This window comes from Balearica regulorum, chromosome 7 (assembly GCF_011004875.1).
Source record: "Balearica regulorum gibbericeps isolate bBalReg1 chromosome 7, bBalReg1.pri, whole genome shotgun sequence".
Classification (NCBI taxonomy): Eukaryota; Metazoa; Chordata; class Aves; order Gruiformes; family Gruidae; genus Balearica; species Balearica regulorum.
This window is the reverse complement of record NC_046190.1, coordinates 4,619,067-4,638,673: the sequence shown is the minus strand read 5'-3', so window position 1 is coordinate 4,638,673 and position 19,607 is coordinate 4,619,067. Positions and strand designations below refer to the sequence as shown.

At 41.5% G+C, this 19,607-nt stretch overlaps 2 protein-coding genes across 5 annotated transcripts in view; both read right to left on the bottom strand.

Moving 5' to 3' along the window:
* The window catches only part of CPXM2 (carboxypeptidase X, M14 family member 2), a 78,603-nt gene extending 67,959 nt beyond the window's left edge, over positions 1-10,644 (bottom strand). The window contains exon 1 of the mRNA XM_075757675.1: positions 9,957-10,644. Within this exon, the coding sequence (XP_075613790.1) occupies positions 9,957-10,284 (328 nt within the window). The 5' untranslated portion in view covers positions 10,285-10,644. The remainder of the gene's footprint in view (positions 1-9,956) is intronic.
* The window catches only part of FAM53B (family with sequence similarity 53 member B), a 527,638-nt gene that overhangs the window by 89,583 nt on the left and 418,448 nt on the right, over positions 1-19,607 (bottom strand). The window lies entirely within an intron of this gene.

Here is a 19,607-nt window from a genome sequence, read left to right as displayed (position 1 = left end):
AATTATCTTGGGGAAAAAAACGTGTGTTAAAGCCAAATCTGCCATAAGGGGTGTTCATAATGGTGGTGGTAGGGAGTGTTTACATCCAGATTTGAGATCAGCTCTTCTAAGATACTTTGAACTTTTCCCTTCATTTGACAGATGTTTTAGGAGGACCCTGACAGCAGAGAGGAGCCATAAACCTGTCACCATAAAACATTGTATCTCTGAAGAGACGAACATAAAAATACTCTAATTTCTGGAAAAGAATGAGAAAGAGGGCTTTCAGTTGTTCCCGTTGCAAACAACACCGTCTCCCAGCACACCGCGATGATTAATGCACTCGGGCAGTTTACAGTAAATCCTGGATGCGTTAGACGAAGGAGATACTTGGCCTCGGTCTGTGCTCTCTTGTCAAACATAACTCCCCTTGAAATGGGAGACTGTTTTGCTTTCTAAAGTTCATATGAGGAAACAGGTAAAAGGCAAATCTGGGTACGACGGAGACCACAGGCCTCCTGAGCCCCTCCATAGACCAAAGAAAACTCTGGAAGTCAAGCAGGGACATTTGGGGTTTCCCCTCAGGTTCCCTTTTAGGTCCCAGCCAGAAGGATAAATCTTGTAGGGCCAGAAAGAAGGGAAATGACAAGAAAACTAATAAATTTGCCATACGTGGGAGTGTGAGGAAAAAATCATCTACAGGAAGTGCTCAAGCCCCATAATCTAAGCAAACAGATTTAGGAAGCTCTGTTAGATATTGACTGGATGAACTATTGAGGTCCAAAGGAACAAGCACCACAATTCAGCTTTGGGGCACATCCAGTAGTGTCTCGTTCTGGATGGTGAAGATCTATCTACCACATACTAGGATTCAAAACTAAGCATTTGTCTGTCCACATTTCCTGAATAGATCAGTACACTGCAAACACGTCTAACATTCCTGGGTGAAACACGACCACCAGACGTGGCAATCCAACAGGATGTTTCCCTTTATCTCTGTCTTCAAACGATTGCCCAGATAGCTAAAGCACTCTCATTGCTGACGTGAAAGCACATCTTGCAGGGAAAGTTGCTGAACATCGAGCTGCTGAGGCACACAGGTGCTCGCAGCCCACGCTGCAGGAGATACTCCTCTTTTCACAGAGCTCAGAAGGAGCTGAATAGGGAGAAGTAGGATGAGCGCGATTCTCCAGCCTAAGGGCTAGGGGATGAGAAATCCTGCCCTGATGATTATTTTGATATTTGTATTAACCCCCAGTGGACAAAACAGAGAAATATAAACTACGGCTTCAATCACCACTACCAAAACGATCACTACCTGTGGCCATACATCTAAGGACAGGACCTTCTCTCTTAGATTTTAATCTGTTGTCTTGAGCACAAGCCTACACCTCTTTCAAAACTCCTGTATTTTTAGAAGTTTATAAATATAAAAATGCACATAACCCTTTAATATTGGCTTCATGAAGATTTAAGTTGTATTGTTAGTTGAACTTGATCCTTGGGAATCATGTTGATTATAGTAGTACAACACTACTGTAATATTCTCTATGTCGGTAGCTGGAAACTACAGAGTAGATGCACTGTGTAGCAGAAAAAAATAAAACATGTAGGCTGCCAGTACATGAACTATGCTTAACTTATGTACACAACAACTTTTATTACATTCCTTGTTTGGACTCTTTGATGCAGCAGCACTTTTGCAAATACAGCATCCTGCTAATGCTTGTGTGAATGCAGACAAGCATATTATTTACTATTTACAGATCTGCACATTTACAGGATTCCCATGCTGTAATAACCACAAGTAAACAGAATATTAATCCTGTATCTGGGTGCTTTCACTATTAAATCAGATATTCAACTTCACCCACGAGCAATAGTGACTGGCAGTCGCTACGCTCTGCTGAAGATGGCTAGCTTTTGTGTCATTTTTTGCAATATCAAATCCCAACGGACTGACTGTGTCGCAGCCCCACACAGACCACGGACTGCAGGTCTGGGGCTCGCTCATGTGTCAGAATAGGAAATCTTTCACTCTGCCTAATCCAAGAGTAAAATGTGTTTCTCCAGCTCCGACATAGTAGTAGTATCTCATACAATTGTTTTACAAGACATTCTTGTGATATATACTTTACAGTGTATTGGGCCTGATTCCCATTTATAAGACAGCTCCTTTGAACACCCCTCCAGAATCATTAAGTCACTTCAAAGTCTCTTTTTGTTTAGAAAAATGATGCAGATCACTGTGGAAATATGGAATAACCCCCTTATCTTGCCTCGTCTCCATTTAACCCATAATAATATGGTACAAATCCTTGCTTGCCAATGCCAGTGTGTTACCCACCAGAAGGGAACAATTTTATGTCCAAAAGATGACTTAGATATCTACCAGCAGACTCCCCAGAATAACCTTTGTAATTTAATTCAAACAGGGTTAGAGAGATTAACAGCTAAACCCAAGTACTCTAAAGATGTGTTAAATGATCCCCACATACTTCCTCTGATGTCTTCATAGGCACTCTGACTCTCAGAGTCACCATCTGGCAACTTCGCATTCCCTCTCGTTTTTCTCAACTTTTTTTTTTTGTTGCCATTTTTAGCTATGGGTAGAAAAGAGAAACAGTTTTCCTTTTATACCTGTCAAGTTGATTTAGCACTGCCTGGTGACTGCACGAAGAATAAACTGCCTTGCTCCTCTCTCGTGGTGCCCCAGCCCTTCCAGCACTGAGCAGACACCCAGAGCACCATGTTCTTCCCCACGCAGGGGTGATAACCTCACAGAGGAATGGAATCATAAATGCTCCTTCTGCTGTGCTGCAAGGAAATTAGGAATGTGTTTGCATCAGAAGTAATGTATTAATATTGCAGTGTATTTTGCTAACGGTTAAGTGGTTTTTGATAGTTGATCAGATAGACAAATCCCCCACCAAACAGCTCTTGAGGTCAACAGAAAGAGCTAGAGAAAGGCTTCCAGAGGAGCTAGGCAAGCCTCTGAAGGAGGTAGCTGTGGTGCTCAGGGGCTCAGGAAAAGAACTTCCCATCAGGAAAATAATCAGACGGCAGCAGTGTTAGAGACCCATCTCGGGGCTGGCCACAGTGTCCTCTAAACACCCTTATTCCATTGTCCATGCACTTCATTCTTCTCAGGGCATGGGTAGTGTGTCCAGGCAGGTTACTGAGAAGTAACTTCCACATTGCAGATGTAATTGCGCAGATAGGATGGCCATGACCATCCCTGAATGAAATCCCATGCAAAAAATGAAGGTAACTCGAATGCTGCCTTTGATTCATGGCCTATTGAATTAAATAGGACCAAAATGCCCTTTAAGGTAGCTCCCAGGGACAGAAAGATTAAAGGTGATTGTCTGTTTCTAACATGAGCGATTATTCCCATCACCTCTGTTTTCTCTCGGTGAATGTTTGAGCTGGGTAAAGGCTGTGGAGTGTTTTGCATGTGTAATCACTGGATTTTAAAAGGCAAATAATTTCGGCTGCATCAGAGCTGTGGTTGTTCCTGTTCTCCTTGAGTACCCAAAACCCCAGTGTTAAAGGCACGTGTTTACACATTCATTTCAAAAAGCCTTGCTTTATAAAACAAGCAGTACCACAAGGCATAACCTCACCAGAGGCCTGACGAGATGACCAGATCTGATGCATCCTTTGCACAATAATAATAGTAATACTACAAGCACAAGCAAGCACTATGTGTGAATATGGCAATCAAATCTCAACTCTGTACCCAAACAACAAAGCTTTTGGTAGTCTGCTTTTTACACAGGCAATAAATTGGGCAAGGCTCAAAAATCCCAGCAAGAAAAGGCTCAGATGTTGAAAATTCAAGAAATTGCTGCTTCTGCACCATACCTTCCACTCCTTCATCTTTTTGACAGATTCTAAGTTCACATACCTGACAGAAGTCTTCATTCCAAACCCAAAAGAAATAAGTGAAATTTGATTGTGAACCATTGGACTGACCTGTATAGCCAGCTCACTGAACAGAGAATAACATTAAATACCAAGAATGAATTCAAATGAGTGACTTGTAATATGCTGGCATTTCAGGAACAAGTCTAGACTCTGGTTCATACTATTAAAATCTACTCAGTGAAACCATCCTTTTTTTAAAGAGGTATTTTTCTCACCTTAAAAATTAGTTTGAATTCAGGGAAGGCTGCTAGGAGAATTATCGTAGAAAACGGTTTTCTCTAGCATAATCAAATGTGTTTATTCTGATTTTTTTTTCTCATGTTACATTATTCATTGAAGTCATGGGTAAGGAAAGATGGTAATCAAAAAGGTTTGGCCAGTTTTGAGGGCATTGTTCATTATTCATTCTTAGTCATCTTTTGTCCTCTTTTGTTGTGACATTCTTTAAAGGATGGGCTCTTAAATGGATGGCTATTACATTTCCTTATTCTACATATTTGTAGAAGTGCTGAGGAGAAAATAGAAGCTGGTAGATGAAAGAAAGCTCATTAAAAGCCACATGTTTTCCTCTTTGCTTGTCACATCTGGAAATTAGGATGTGATATAGGTCATATTAAAATTCATAGGATATGCACCTAGGGCCAATGAGTTCATTCTTCAAAGTTGCTAGTATAAGAAGTTTAAGCAAAAGCTTTAAAATTACCTAATCTACATTCTAGGTCACAGGAGTGCTCCGCTTTCTCTGGGCTTCTCAGGAATCGAAGCCAGCTACAAGGTTTAGGAGAGAGGATACCAATGGGCTAGAAAACTGCAGTGCTGGTGATTACCCAGCATATGGGTAATTCGGTGCTTATTTCTTAGTTCCTACATGAGTCATTTATCACTGAAGAGCCTTCACTGAAATACCAGCCCATGTACGCAGTCATCCCCAACCTTCATTTTACCCTCTGATTCAGTTCCCTAGCCCAAAAGCCTGTTTCCCATGACCCTGAATTTCTTTTGTATTTCCAGCTCCTGTCCCATTTCCCTTCACACCTTTCCTCTAAGCTCCCTGACACGCGACCCAACGTCACTGCTGGCTCTGCTCCCCCCATCCCAGACCCATGCCAGTTGTCCCCCCCATCTGGCTTTCGGCCCTTGCGTTCCACTCAAAGGCGCGTTGCCAATGTTTCTAATGACTTCTCCCCAGCCAGTGCTCCGAGGCATTACCCCATCTTCAGCGTGCCAGCAAAGTTCAACACGCTGGACTTCACGTCTTTGGAAAACTTGGACTTTGATGACTCTCTTTGCTCCTAGACTTCCTCCTAACTCTCTAAGTACACCTTCAGCCTGCCTGTTTTCAGTCTCCCCCCTTTCCCTCTTTGCTCTAGCTAATCCCACCCAAAACCACAATTTTGGCAAGCAATGCTGATTCACAAGTTACGTTTCCCTTCTATGTTTCCTTCTGTTCTAGCTGGAAACCTGGTGTATCTTGGTGACCTCTTCTAAAGTGTTTTCAGCTATCAGTTCAATGCCTTACATATCACTCTCTCATATCTTCTTCCTAGTGAACAAATTCACCATTCATATGCCAGTAACACCAAAAACTTATCGTGTTTTTAACTTCACACCCTCCTCAGGTCTTCATCACCATTTTGCACCAAAATCTTTCTAGTTTTTCCTGAACAACATCTCTATGATTCAGCTTTTCCTCCTCATTCACTCATTGATCTCTCGCCAAGCCCTTCATTATTTCATATCTTGATAAACGCCTCAATTAATGTACTATCAGTCTATTTTTATACATTCAAATTCTTTCTGCAAGATAATTTTCACAGTTGCTTGCATTGCCCATTGTATCCTCTTTTTGCCTTCCCTTACTGACTCCTCCTCAGACACGTGGTCCAGTGAGATCCTGAGCCATCCTATGTACTACATAAATTTAAAAAAGCCCCAAATCTCAAAATCTTAAGAACTACATTGTTGAACAGGTGGCAACATTACCCAAAAATAAACAAATACAGGGCAAGTAAAAAGTGATGCATCTGAAGAGTTTCATCAAGCCTGCAGAAAGCAACAGAGAAGAACAAGACAAAGGAAATCATGATTGCTACACACACACGTTAGATTGCACAGATATCAAACACAGGAAGAGCTGTGAAATACAAAGTAAATGTGCACTAAAACCCATTCTGAGCACTGCCGTACAAATAAACACTACTTTTTTGTTTTTTAAAGGCAGTCAGAATGGACGTATGGCTGGAACAAGAACTACTGTAGCAAGCATAAGTTTTGTAAATCAAATAAAAATAATTACAGATTTAATTGTGGCAGATTTGGGTGCCATAGGATCGACACTGTTCAGTCGCGACCCAGAGAATGTGCAACACCGAGCAGTGCTCGTGGGGACCTCAGCCCCACAAACCTCTCAGTGACGAATTTTTGCCTGTACCCAGCCAGAACCCCAAACTCTCTGTAGGGCTCTGCTCCACAGGTGGTAGCTGAGATGACATATATTAAACTCTATTAAAGGCCTCATAAAAGAAAAAGATTGACAAGAATCAACATTAACAAGAATCTTTCCACCGATTTGAATGGGCTTTGGATAGAGGCCTAAACAAACAAGGATGGAATTAGAAAATGGAAATATGTATATACAGAAACCTGTCAATCCAACTGTTTACCTTCCAAGGATGACCTAGTACCACTTCATTTATGAGTCATTTAAAGGGCAAGAAGGCAGGATGATGTTTTAGCTGTCATCTGAATCGAGTATTTGCAAATATTGAGTCTAATAATACTTTTTTTTTTTTTAAATTGCAACCCCACTGGCATCAATAGGACTTCTTTCTACATTAATACTTCACAGATTGAAAATATCTATATTCTCACCACTTTTGGTAATTAGCTTAAATAAATCAAGTCCGTGTCATCTGTTATGTGCTGTGTCCTTCAGATTGCTATGTTTGATTTCAACTTTGGTTCAAAGCTAGGGCTGATCAGTACCAGCTGCTCAGCCAAAGGGCAGATCACACGTTCCCGTTCCTCCGCTTTCTTCATCCCAGCTCCCAGCCAGACTATTGTTTGTTACAACTAATTAATCCCTCATGCCCCGGCTGCCAGCAAGCCTCACAAAAAGCAAATTTTTTGCATTTATTGCATGTCCAATAAATTAATTCCAGTTCTGGATATATGTATAAATATGTATATATATATACACAACACACACACATTTACACAGTCAGATTTATAGTTATTCATGGATATTTGTTTCACAACTGCTATTATTATTTCTAGCTATCCTCTTAACAGGCCAAATGTGAGAAATTATAGGTATGTATTATTATTTAGGCACCTCTGCGAGGGGCCAGATTTTCAGATCTTTGTTTCAAACCGATCCCCGGTGACACGGTGTCACGGCACTAAGCATTGGAGTCACTGCAGGACCTGGCCCTTGCCTGCCTTTGGGAGAGGAGAAATGAGAAATTTCAAATGTTATAGCCAGAACTTTTAACACTGCAGTTAAAATTGCCTGACACTTCCTGCTGAAAACCTCCTGTTTTCACTTACATCTTTAACAAATGGGAACCATTCCCTTTGCTGGGTGTTTGCCTTAGGGCTTATTATGGCTATTTCAGTTAAAATAGTTCAGCTGCTCCCAAGGAAATATGCTGCATTTTCCCATATTAAAGTAAGTCCAACAGCCAGTTCGTTGAGTTGGTGTCAAGCCTCCATGTGCTGCAGCAAGGAGTGAGAGTTTGGTGGAGGGAATCAGGTGGGGTTCGTACCTCTGGCTATTTTTTAAAAAAAAAATCATAGGCTTTAAAACTTCTTACTGCACATGGCTGGTGAAAGCTTGGAGCTCGGTAGCTCAGCCATGCCAAAAGAGCACAAACCTGCTGTGGAAGCAGGGACTGAGCTATGTCCAGCTGCTTTTGGTGGTGCATCACGAGCCTCTCCTGTGCTCCTCTTGACCTTGTGCTTGGCCATGGCAAGGAAGAGAAAGAGGCTGAGGAAGGACCTCACCTGACAACGCAGAAATAAAATGACTCCCTAGACTCAGAGAGTAAAAAGCAGTAAATTAGAAGATGAATCCTGCACGTGTCAATGGGTTGGCACACAAGGGAGTGTTTTCTCGGAGGGGTTTGAGGAGGTCTTTTTTTCCCCTTTCTTATTCCATAATTTTGTATATAGGAAAATGAATGTAAATCCATTTCTAAAATCACACATTTTAAGGAACGACCAAACTCAGACTGCCTGTAGGACCTCAGTGTACTCCCCTGGTAGGTCACAGGTGTAATATAAGTTGAATTTTGTACTCCTGCATCTACAGTGCATAAAACAAACAAGGTTTGGAAGGGACGCGCGTTCCACGAAGAGGAGGTAGTTATTGGTACGGCTGCTGCCTTCGCTGCACCTGTAAGGTGCTCAGTGCGGCAGGCGGGGAACAAGGAAGGTGCCTGTCTGTAAAGATAAGTGAACGTTGCCCTCATCACAGATGGGATGCTGCCCTCATCACTGTCATGTTTGGTGAAGTATGTGTGAAGCCACGGTGCTGGGGAAATTGGGAAAAAGCCAACGGGGCAGGTGAAAGCAGAGCGACCTGCAGAAATCCTGCTACAGGCTGGAAATCTGTATTGTCTCCACCACACCAAGGAAGAGAAAAACCCCTGTACCTCATTAGGCAGCTTTAAAAACCATGTGTTGTCAACGGTCAGATAACAAACCTCATAAGCCAAGTCCTTGAGCCAGCCCAGGCAGTATCGTCTGCTTGGGAGGCTGCTGCTGGCCGCGGGCACAGACGGCTCGTGTCTCTGCTCCCCTGGACAAGGTGGGTTTGCTGTCATCCTCGAGTTCCACTGGCAGTCCAAGCTGCCTGCCCCACAAACGGCTTTCCAGATTTCAAAAATGGTATTTTCTTATCACTCTTTATTATCAAAAGACCTCATATCTTTGCTAATGAAAGGCTAATTAATTTCTGTTAGTGTTAACATTAAATTGAAACTATTTCGTTTGCTATCTACTAGGTGTAACTGGGAAAAGTTAAAGCTACTCTACAGCCCTTGCTCCTCTGTTTTGCTGCACTGCATGTATTAATGGCTCTAAATTGCAAACTTTGTGCCATATGCTCCAGCTGTTAACATTAAAAGTTTCCTTCTGAAGTAAAAGGGAGTTCAGCTGTAGGGGAGTGGGATTTGGCCCCAGATTTTACAACTCTGAAGCTCATGGGCCAAACTCAGCACTAAGTATCCCAAACCAGTAAAGTACCTACCATACATTCAGGAAATACAGAAGGAAATTACTCTTCTTTCTGGGTGGTGCAATTAGGCCTTAATGAGAATAACTGGACAGTAAAAGCTGATCAAGTTTCTGCAAAGTTTAATAATTGCATATTTTCATCCAATCAAATGCAGAAAATAGAAAATGGAATTAAGGGTGGCCTTTTTTATTATAAGGTATTTTTGTTGCTGTTTAATTTCTGTATTTTACAGGTCAGTAATTAAATTGAGCTTGTTATGGCTTAGTCTTTTACAGGAAGATCTTTGTTTACATATCTTCCTCTGGAGGGCTTTAAAGTGAAATCTCAAAGAAATTCACAGGTTTATAAGTCAAATTAGTTCAGGAACCTCTCTTAGATTAAAATGACAAGGGATATAGTAAGGTGTCACCATATAAAATCAGCTTTTACTATGGAATCTGTTACTCTTCTTTCTCTCATAGAACAGCAGCTTTAACAGCAAGCCAGTTGTCAAGTGGAATTAAGAAGGAAAAGTCCATATACTAGCTAGAGTGCAGCCTAATTAATACATTACCACTCTGAAACCTCTTTACTTGATGAGGAAAGGGCTAAAAAGCCTATAAAAGTTCTGTAGGTCTGTTCTGTGGGATATTAAAAATTAATGTGTTGTCATCATCATCACCAAAAGCACATTTATTGTTATTATTACCAAGACTGCCATTAACTGGATAATCATTAATGCTAAAAGTCAGTCAGCATGAGATTCAGCAGACTCCAAGCTCTGGAGGAGGAGGAGGAGGAGGAGGAGGAGAAGGAGGAGGAAAGTTACCTGGTGGAGTTTCAAGAACAGATTTTCCTTTTTTGTTGCTTTTCTTCGGTTTTAACTCTTTCTTGCTCGGTTTGAACCCTGGATGCTCCTCTGTCTCTGCAGCACGGATAGGTCCTTCCTCTCCAGGTTGCTCCGTGAAAGGAAAAAACTCTTCACCGGGATACGGAAAGGAATAATAATGATCCCTGTTGCTAATCTCCTGCAGGTAATAATCCTGATCGTCCATGGGTACAGCCCGGGACACATCCCCCAGCAATGCCAGCCCAAAGGCGCAGAGAGCGAGGCAGAGCCGAGAAGAACGTGAGCCTTTCTTGCTAAGGGCAATCATTATCGTTTGCTTTTGCAGAAATCTCCTCTTCAAGTCCCAGAACTTTATTTGGAAACAAGGAAAACGGAGAGCTTTGGCAGCTGGCGAACCCCTCCCGGGAAACGCAGAGGGCTGAAGGAGCCTGCCTGCCGAACGAGCCTCCGCTTTGGGCTAGTTTTGCAAAAGTTGCGAGGAGCGCAGCGGGACGGAGGGCTGAGGAGGGAGGGGGCAGGACGGGGATGCATGTGATCGTCGGGCTCACCAGCCAGACAGACGGACAAGCGCTCCGCTCCGCCGGCGTTTGGCAGGTGTGATCTCCAGCACGGTTAGCTCGCTGCTTTCCCTCTCCTGCCTTTCAGCTTGGGGTTTTTTTTTTTGTTGTTGTTGTTGCTGCTTTCTTCCAAAAAACACAGTTACAAGACAGTTGCAGCTAAATTCCCTAACAGTTTCTTTAGTCTTCCCGCACGCAGCCGATCCAAGAGAGCATTTATTCAAAGAAAAGTAAACTTGGCAGCCAGCCTTTGCCTCCCAGCCTGTGTACAAAAGCGTCTCCCTCCCCCAGGAGATGCTCTGCAGCTGGGGGTGGGCACACAGAGCCGGGGATGAACCCTGCCTGCGCTTTGACGCTGGGCACACATGAAGAGACGTGTGATGTGGGTCTCTGGCAAATAATTCTCATTCCATACGTGTTGTGCTATCTTCCCTTTTGTGGTTTGTTTATTTGGGTTTTTTTTTTTTTTTTTTTGGTCTTTTATGCTTTTACAAATGTAGGATCCCGCTCCAGCACCAATCTCAGGGTCCCTTGTTTATACTGATTTATACATATATAACTTAAATATAGTTTTTATATGTAACTTATATTAGTTTATATATGTTTATATATATATATATATATATAAAAATTTATATATAACTGATATAACTCAACACATAGCATGTGCCAATTTGTAAGAGGCTTCTCCCAGGGTACATGGGAGCTCCCTGGACTCGGCCCAGCTGAAAACCAGGAAGGAGATGTTTCATCAGTGGGCCTTTTTCTCACTCTTTTGGGAATGATCCTGACTTTGATACTCTCTGAAACATCTTCTAAACAGATTAGGATGTGCAGTGCTAGCAGCTGCACACATGCAACCCAGCGTCATTAATGGAATCAATCTGGCTGAGAAGAAAATGGTATCTTTCATCTTTTTCATACCTCTGAAATAACCTTCAGTGCTGAAGGAAATGTGCAGCAGTTGGCTCAAATGAAATATGGTGTTGAAAATACCAGCTTATATTTTCATCATGTATATTATATTTCTTGCCATTGTCCAGTCATCTAGGAGAAAGTATTACATCTGTTACCCCATTCTTTATTCTGCCTTTGCAATCATGTTTCGTGTGTTTCTCATAACTTTAATACCATAATAAACACAATTTCTTATCTCGGTACCTATGTCTTTTGGTATATTTGGTTTCCAGACTGTGGGTGATCCAGTCCCATATATTTAATGATCATCCTTGCTTTCTTAGTCGCTATCTCAAAAGCAATTTAGTGATTGTGTTGTGTCTGTTTTCCTTCCTTTTGGACAGATTAAAATGTTTTCACTAGCAATTCTATTTTCATTCTTCAGTTTTACATTTTTTTAAAATCTGAAAACTATGGCTATTTCTATTTAAAGATAGGCATTTTCATTTTCTAAATGAAAGAATAAAAGTTACGTTGCTTTTTCACTGGTTTACTGAATTAAATTAAAAAAAAATAATAATAAAATAAATCCTTTAATGGAAAACTGCTTCCCATCAAAGTTGTCAGATCATTTTATCTGGAATAGATGGCTGTGTGCAGTGGCTGGGTGCAGCGTGGGAGCTGAGACCCACTGGCCATGGGGTGTGAAGCAGACTGCTTGTTCTCTGCTTTCAGTGGCCGGCTGAGTATCCTGGATATCCCGTTTTAGCGATTTCGCAGATGTTCTCTTTTCCCTTTCCAAAGTATCCAGTCCTCTCCTCCCTTGGTCCTAACTTACGAGGGCAGAGCACGAGCTACAGAAAATGTGTATAATTTTGTTACCATTTGCAGCACAGTCGTTCTTGCAAATATTGTGGACATTCACATATGTGGTGAGAAGTAATAGAAAAATGGACTTTTCCATGACATCATTAATGACCTATTTTTTTGGTAACTAAAGGAGCTTTAGCTGCAAATTATTATTTAACTCATTGCAGTAAATGAAGGATACACAGAAACAGAAGAGGCTTTACATTTCCAAGCATAACAGGAAGCATTCTCATAGAATATAGAGTCAAGTTTACATTAATTAATGTAAAATTCCCCCTCAGGTCTTTATTTACTTTTGCTGATTTTACACGTGTCCATTTCAATAATGTATGTCTGTAAACATCATGTATTTTCTATCACATACAACAGTCTGGTTCTATAAAATAGTATCTCGTCTATAAAGAGACAACTGTGTGTTTTGGGTTTATTTTTTTGTTTTAATTATACTATATATTATAAGAACGTATCATATTGGATTTGGACCTCTTCAAAAGGTGAGCATGCGTAGTAGCTGTATGTATGTCGATGTGTGACTGTAGCTGCATACAATATAGCAGCAAAAATCTTCTCCTGCCAATATCAGACCTGTAGTTGTTTAACATATGTAAAAATATACATTTAAGTGACACAAATAGCAACCCAAATGTTACCCAGCTCACCCGTCATGACACCTTCTTATTCACGTAGCAAACAACTCTTGGCTTTATGTTCATGTTGTTTAAGCGAGGTTGGTGGAAGCATTAGCGGCCAAATCACGTGCCAGCAGTGTTTCACCTCATTCTTTCGTCTCCCCCCCAATAACTTCTGAATTCACTGGCAGATTACAAGCAAGTTCATCAAGGCAGTGAAGATCTCGGTGAACTTTCCACGCCCTGCAGTTAGCTAAGAGTCCCTGCAAGGGCCTCCTCGCCGAAGGATCTGAGGTGAAAGGCCACCACGTGAGCTTGCACGTCGCTGGAAACAGGAGAAGCCGTGCCCGAGTGTGCCTCTGGGGACACCCAACCCAGAAGAGAAGCTTGGTGAGAAATTTGTGGCCAGTCCCAAGGACGTGGCCAGGAGGACAAGGAGTGGCAGGTTTGCTTGCACACCCCCAGTTCTGCAGGTAAGAACTTTGCAGAACTTCAAGCAGTGCTGTACCCACTCCTCCACCTCCTGCAGTCACCACAAATATCTCTCTTCTCGCTCCATGTGTACTTACCTTAAGAAAGATTTATTCACCCAAACTTACCTACCCGATTCCTGGGTCTTGACCTATGTCAATAACCAGCTCTCCTATATTTCTGTCTCTTGAATTTTAATACTTTCTATGGGTGTGGGTGTGGGTATGGACGCACTGCTGCTCCTTCCAGACCCACCTCTGGTTTTGGGGTGTCTGTGCATCCAGCCAGCTGGAACCCCACAGAATTCTGCCTCTGGGCAGAATTTTCGTCTTCCTCACTGTAAGAGGTTTTCACCATTATTTTTTTTTCTCTGTCTGCATCCTAGCAACATACAACTTACAGGAAAGGAGATGTTTTTTCTTCTTAGAGTGGCACGGGAGTATTAAGTTCACTGAAGGCTCAGATGTTTTTGGCCTAAGGGCTGTTCCTTTTTTTTGCCTATGAAGTACCACAATAGCTTTTAAAAACTTGCAGTCGATGTGAAAGGAGATAAAGCAAACTAATATTTGTGTAGAACAACTGTAACTAGCATTATCCTCCCCTCCTGGACGGACGCCAGCGATAATGTGTAAGTCATTCTACACTTTGGTTTAAATCTTTGTCCTGCTGAAGTGAAACACAACGTGCCGTTATCTGCAAGCGAGCAGGTTTTCCCCTCTCTGTTCCCAAGAAGTATTTATTTGAAAAATGATGGTTTACCCTCTAAGCTGAGTTAACACTTCTCAGGCCGTGTATTTTCAGCCAGTTTTAACAACTCTTCTGGAAACTGAGGCACTCCCAGCTGCCCCTAGCCACAGCACAAAGTTGTCCTTAGCCTGGCCAGTCCCCGTGTCACCCCCTAGCTGGAGATGCTCGGGTCCCATCAGCAGGAGGGCACACATGGGCCACCCCTTCCTGCCTCCCCTGTGCCCCGAGATGGTGTTTCCCAGCTCTTATGGCACATATACCATTTTGACAACGTATGGCTTTAGTGGAAGTAGAGGTTTGTGTTTGGGAGAACCGGGCTCGACGTGTCGCACTCTTCCCCTCCCACCTCTGAGCCTCGTTGCTCCCTGTCTGGTTCTCAACAGCCATGATGTCACAGAGTTCAGATTCAGGAATGCATTTTTACTGAGGAGGGGGGGAGCTGTACGTGGAAGCACTGTCCCGGTTCAAGTTCTTCATTTGTATTTACACCACACGATCAATGATTGCGTGTTTATGCTTAATTCAACTTCAAACTGCTCGGTGACTCCTGCAACTTCTCCTTGGGAATATGTGCATCGTTTTTTAATTGAAGAAAAGCTTTGTGGTTGGAAAGAAAAGACGAAGAAATAGGCACCCCTCTTTCATTGCCATCCCACGGTAACTTTCTGAGGTAGCGCATAAGGTTTCTATATGCTTTGGCAGCAAAACAACACTAAAAATAACTTTCCTTCCGAACACCAGTAAAGTTTCTGTTCCTTTGCACTTCAGATCTGTAGTAAATCATGAAGCATGGAATGGAGCAAGAAAATAGAATTACACTTTTTAAACCATCATTTTCTTTCCTGCATAGAGCATTTACTCCTGCTGTCAACAAGGTCAAACCATCTCAGAGGAAATGGAAAACTAAAACTGACAGTGGGAAATACAAAGTAAACTGCATTTAACATTTATGCATCTTTTAGATGCCTGTTTCTTAGATACGTAACAGAGACAGATACTAGCTGGCTGTCCTCCTGCTTACCTGTGTGCACTGCAGGCATCCCTGGGGTATCCGGGCACTTAAAAGCCTATTTGCACTCGTTGATGAGGCAGATCCTCGAAAGAGTGGCTTTTACTGCAAAAATGACTGGAAACAAAACCAAGATCTCATATGAAGACATTTTAATCATTTTAAGAGGCATTTGACTTTATAGGGAATGTTTTTACCTGGTGAGGGATGCCAAAAATATATGGGATTTTAACGTTTGTCTCTGAGCATATCAAGTAATGATACAAAACAGGAGTGAGCCTCAAGAACAGCCAGTGATGCTCCCCTCCCTCACGAGCAGGCTGCTGTTTCCTTTAGGAAAACAGATTTGAAAATAAACAGATTACATTAATGAAGGCAATTATTTCCTTTCGCAATTGCTTATTTTAACTGGTTAGAAATGCAGCATGCATCCTAACTGGGGAAATTAGCCCAGCGTATTCTCTCTAACTTTTCTCGTAAGAGCAACATGACCTTCAGATAATCATTCAGCATATTGCCTTTGTGCTTGTGGCTGAAGAAGGAGCTAGGATTGCCATGGAAACAAAAGTTCCTTGTTCTTTTATACTTCCCTGTGCTATGATATCATTTTCACTATACAAACCCTTTTCTTAGCAAGAAATTCTACTTCATGTTTTGAGCATCCCAGATTCATCATCTTAGGTGATGGCTCAGTTCATGGCAGAAATACTTTCAACGTGGAGCGGAGACTGCACCCATCATCGTTATTATTTATGGATATTTACATCAGATACGTCTGCATGCATTCATTTCTGCTGGAGAAATGAAATATCTCTATAGACTCTTTTCCAGAGTTTACTTTACTTTTCCTTCCATGCTGAACAAATGAGAAGAAACAGCATTTTAAGAAAGACAATGTTAACCAGTGACATAAACAAAGCCAAAAAGAATTTCTGGCATTTTTGCAAAGAATGCAATAATTTTTATTTTTTTTTTTTTCATGATGGGAACTACATTTCTTCATGTCCCAAAATGCTCATAGATTTTATGTTGACAACACATTGCCCTGGCATTTGGCAGCCACTGCTGGATTAATGCCAACAGGATTATCACTAGGAAAGGGACTGAAGAGCCTGCCTTGTGATTAAAAAAAAATCTGTAATGCTAGCAGTACAAAAAGGAGAAGTATTAATATTTTTTTTCTAATACTATTTATTTTTGGTTGATTTATCAGCCTTCGAAAGACTGTAGGTCTGCATTAGTCAATCGAGGTTTTTGCATTGTTCAAAAATGGCCAAATTTTATGTGCATTTCATTTTAACTGTAAGACGGAGCCAACATTAAGACAACAGAGATGACTGGATGACAGTAGTTTTATGGAACAGTTGGAGAAAATGGGACGAAATGCCCCGGCTCTGCACGCAGCCAGGCTGCGGGTGATGTGCGGCTGGAACGTCCTTTTCGGTTTACTTGTACGAAAACAGCCACTTCCAGCAAATTCCCATGGACATCACCTACCTGCCAACATTTCAATTGCAAAAAGTAATGACTCTCACATTTCAGTCTGGTATTTCCTGGACCAAAACTGCTGTACGTGTGCCATGCGGAGTGTGAGCGGTGTGTTTAACACATCCCAGGCGGCAACAGGGAAATGCAACCTGGAGTTTGTCTGAAACCTACTCAAGGGCCATTTTTCCTGGGATTTCTTCAATATCCACAGCCACGGACAAAAGTCTGGTGGGAACTGAAGATGACACATAAATGTAGTAGTCTTTGTCATGATAAATGCAATAGAGCTGGCAAATGCAACATCCTCAGAGAGGCGTCCTTAAAAATCTCTGTATTTAAGGATTGTGTTTCAAAGACAGAACAGCAAGGATTTATTCCTTCGAGATACGAGTAGTATTCGTGGCTGTGATTCATTTGGGTGAATAAATACATAATGTGATACTTCCATATGATAACTATGTCTCCGCATAGCTTATGTCCAAATCCAAACAGATTCAATGTAATTTAGTGAAGTTGCATTATTTATAGATACTGTATTTGTTTGAAGGTGGAAAAGAATTATTTTGTTTATCTTGATAATCAAATATTTTTGACAGTGTGCTGGAAGTGCCTTCCATAATGCATTCACTTATGAAAACAGTGAAAATGCAAGAATTTATGGGAAAGAAAAGCTCTGAAATGAGTTTTCACTTGTCATACATAAGGCATCAAAGATTCATGTCAGACTTACATTACCGGATATGCGAATATAATTTCACAGCTGTGTAATAAACTTGTTTGAACTTGACTTATAGCCATTACAAAAAGGACTTGTGCCAGCATGTTGGATAAAGCTATTTGAAAGGTGAAGTGATAGTCTCTAAAGACACAGTGAAGCTTTAAGGCTATGCAGATGATTGCTAATATGTGGCATAACATAAATTATAAAGTTCCAGAGAATTTTTTGCCATCTCATATCACAAATGTCCAACTGTTAAAATGCACTAATATATTTTTACGCATAGGTCCTTGGCACTAATTCTGCCAAAGAAGCGGGATGGTGAAAATTGCCTTGCATTTTTAAAATCTATCTGAAGTATATATTTTCCAAGGATCATAGAATAGCTTAGGTTGAAAGGGACCTTTGGGAGACCAGCATTTTCTTTTTTAATCCCCTTTGTATGTTTAAACTATAAGATCTCTAAGACAGAGTTTATTTCTCACAGTGTGGTTGCATATCCCACTCATTAATGGGATCAACACTGTTAGAGATATTACTGATTTCAACAGAGTTGTATCATAAAGAGTATCATTAACATTTGGGTTACTGAATTTGAGGTTTGGAAATATTGAAACCGAATACACCCCGTAGCGCAGTTCAGATGGGTTTTGCTTGCTTCGTGCCGGTTACGGCAAACACAATCCAAGTGAAATACTTTGGCTTCACTTGAGGCCAGATAAGCTTGTCAGCTGAGTAGGGAGTAATTTCCAGAAGCATCCATCAGGACTTAAATGACTTATCTCAGAAATAATGATAATAACAATAATACTATTTTTTAAAGGAAATCACTTGTGACTAATTGTAAGAACTGCTGTCTCCTTTGCAACAGTATCCAGACAAGTGAGTTTCTTATTTCTTTTTTACTGCCGTAACTGGATTGATAACAAAACTGGTCCAAAGCAATTTCAAAAATCCCCTGGCATTTGTAAGGATGCTGTTATGTGCTGTTATTGCCTATGACCTTCTCTACCTCTCCTGCCCGTGGTCCCTACACGTTTGTCTTGGGATGGGCCTCTTCTTCTTTGGCCATGATGTTGAATGGTGTTGACCACAGCACAGCGGGGGAAAGGCTGAGCCCAGAGAGCTGGCGCAGCGAGGACCACGTTGCTTCTCCAGATGGTGAGGTGTTATCTAGTCAAGCAGGCTCCCCGATTCTTCAGTGTCACTTTTCCCGATTTTAATACAAATATTGCTACCGGGATCTGCCTTCACTGTTGCGATTGTGTTCTGCTTCATCACTCCTTTCTGCTTCTCAGTGGCCACGATCTCAGGGCTTCATTTCATGGGAAATCTCAGCAGATTTGCGGTGGTTTTGGAATGAAATCAGCAGACCTCCTGCAAGGCTGGCAACCCGGGGAATGGGACGTCTGCAGACCTGAGCCTTGAGGTTGGCCTGATATTTATGTAGGCATAACATTGCACTGTAATTATCTTTCCCATCTCGTTTCACAGGTGATTTGAAGCCGTATTAAATATGATGCTTTTTCTGAATACAAACAAGCATTCAAATGCATTCATCATCCGTATTTTATTCACTTCGGACAAAATCCTGGCAGAAACTCACAGGAGGCTCCAGATCATTTGCAGGGAACATCACTGAAGGCCTCTTTGCCAGCAAATGAGGAAAAATGAAAACGTAGCTCCTCTCTCTCCAGAGAACTCCATCATGCGCTCACATATTTTGATTATTTAATGCTGAGTGACAGCTTTAGGTTTTAAGGGTACTTTACATGTATTTTAAATGAGATTACAGTCATATGAGGTCATGATGTCTTATAAATTGTAGAAGTCACTTGCAAACACTCATCTGAAAACTGTGATTATATCAAAAATGTCACACCCTTCCTATACATCTCAATTATCTCCAGCAAATTCAGACTGCCAAGGGTGTTACAGAAGCATCATTTTTCCACCCTTACTCCCTCAAGCCCCATGGAAGATATAATTTATTTAGTAGGGTCTTCAGAAACGCCTGTGCCGTTGTGTTGCACTGTCACCAAGCTGTCTGTCCATCTGCAGTGCCCTCGTCACTAGTGATGCTGGAATCCCTGACGGATTACATTTGAACTGAACAGAAAAATCAAGATGGCAAATACATTCCCTTCACATAGTATGAAAAATTGGCTGAATAGTGAAAATACGGCCAAATTAGGAACCCCAGAGATGGAAAACTGCACTGTGAATGTAATGATTTTCTGTTCT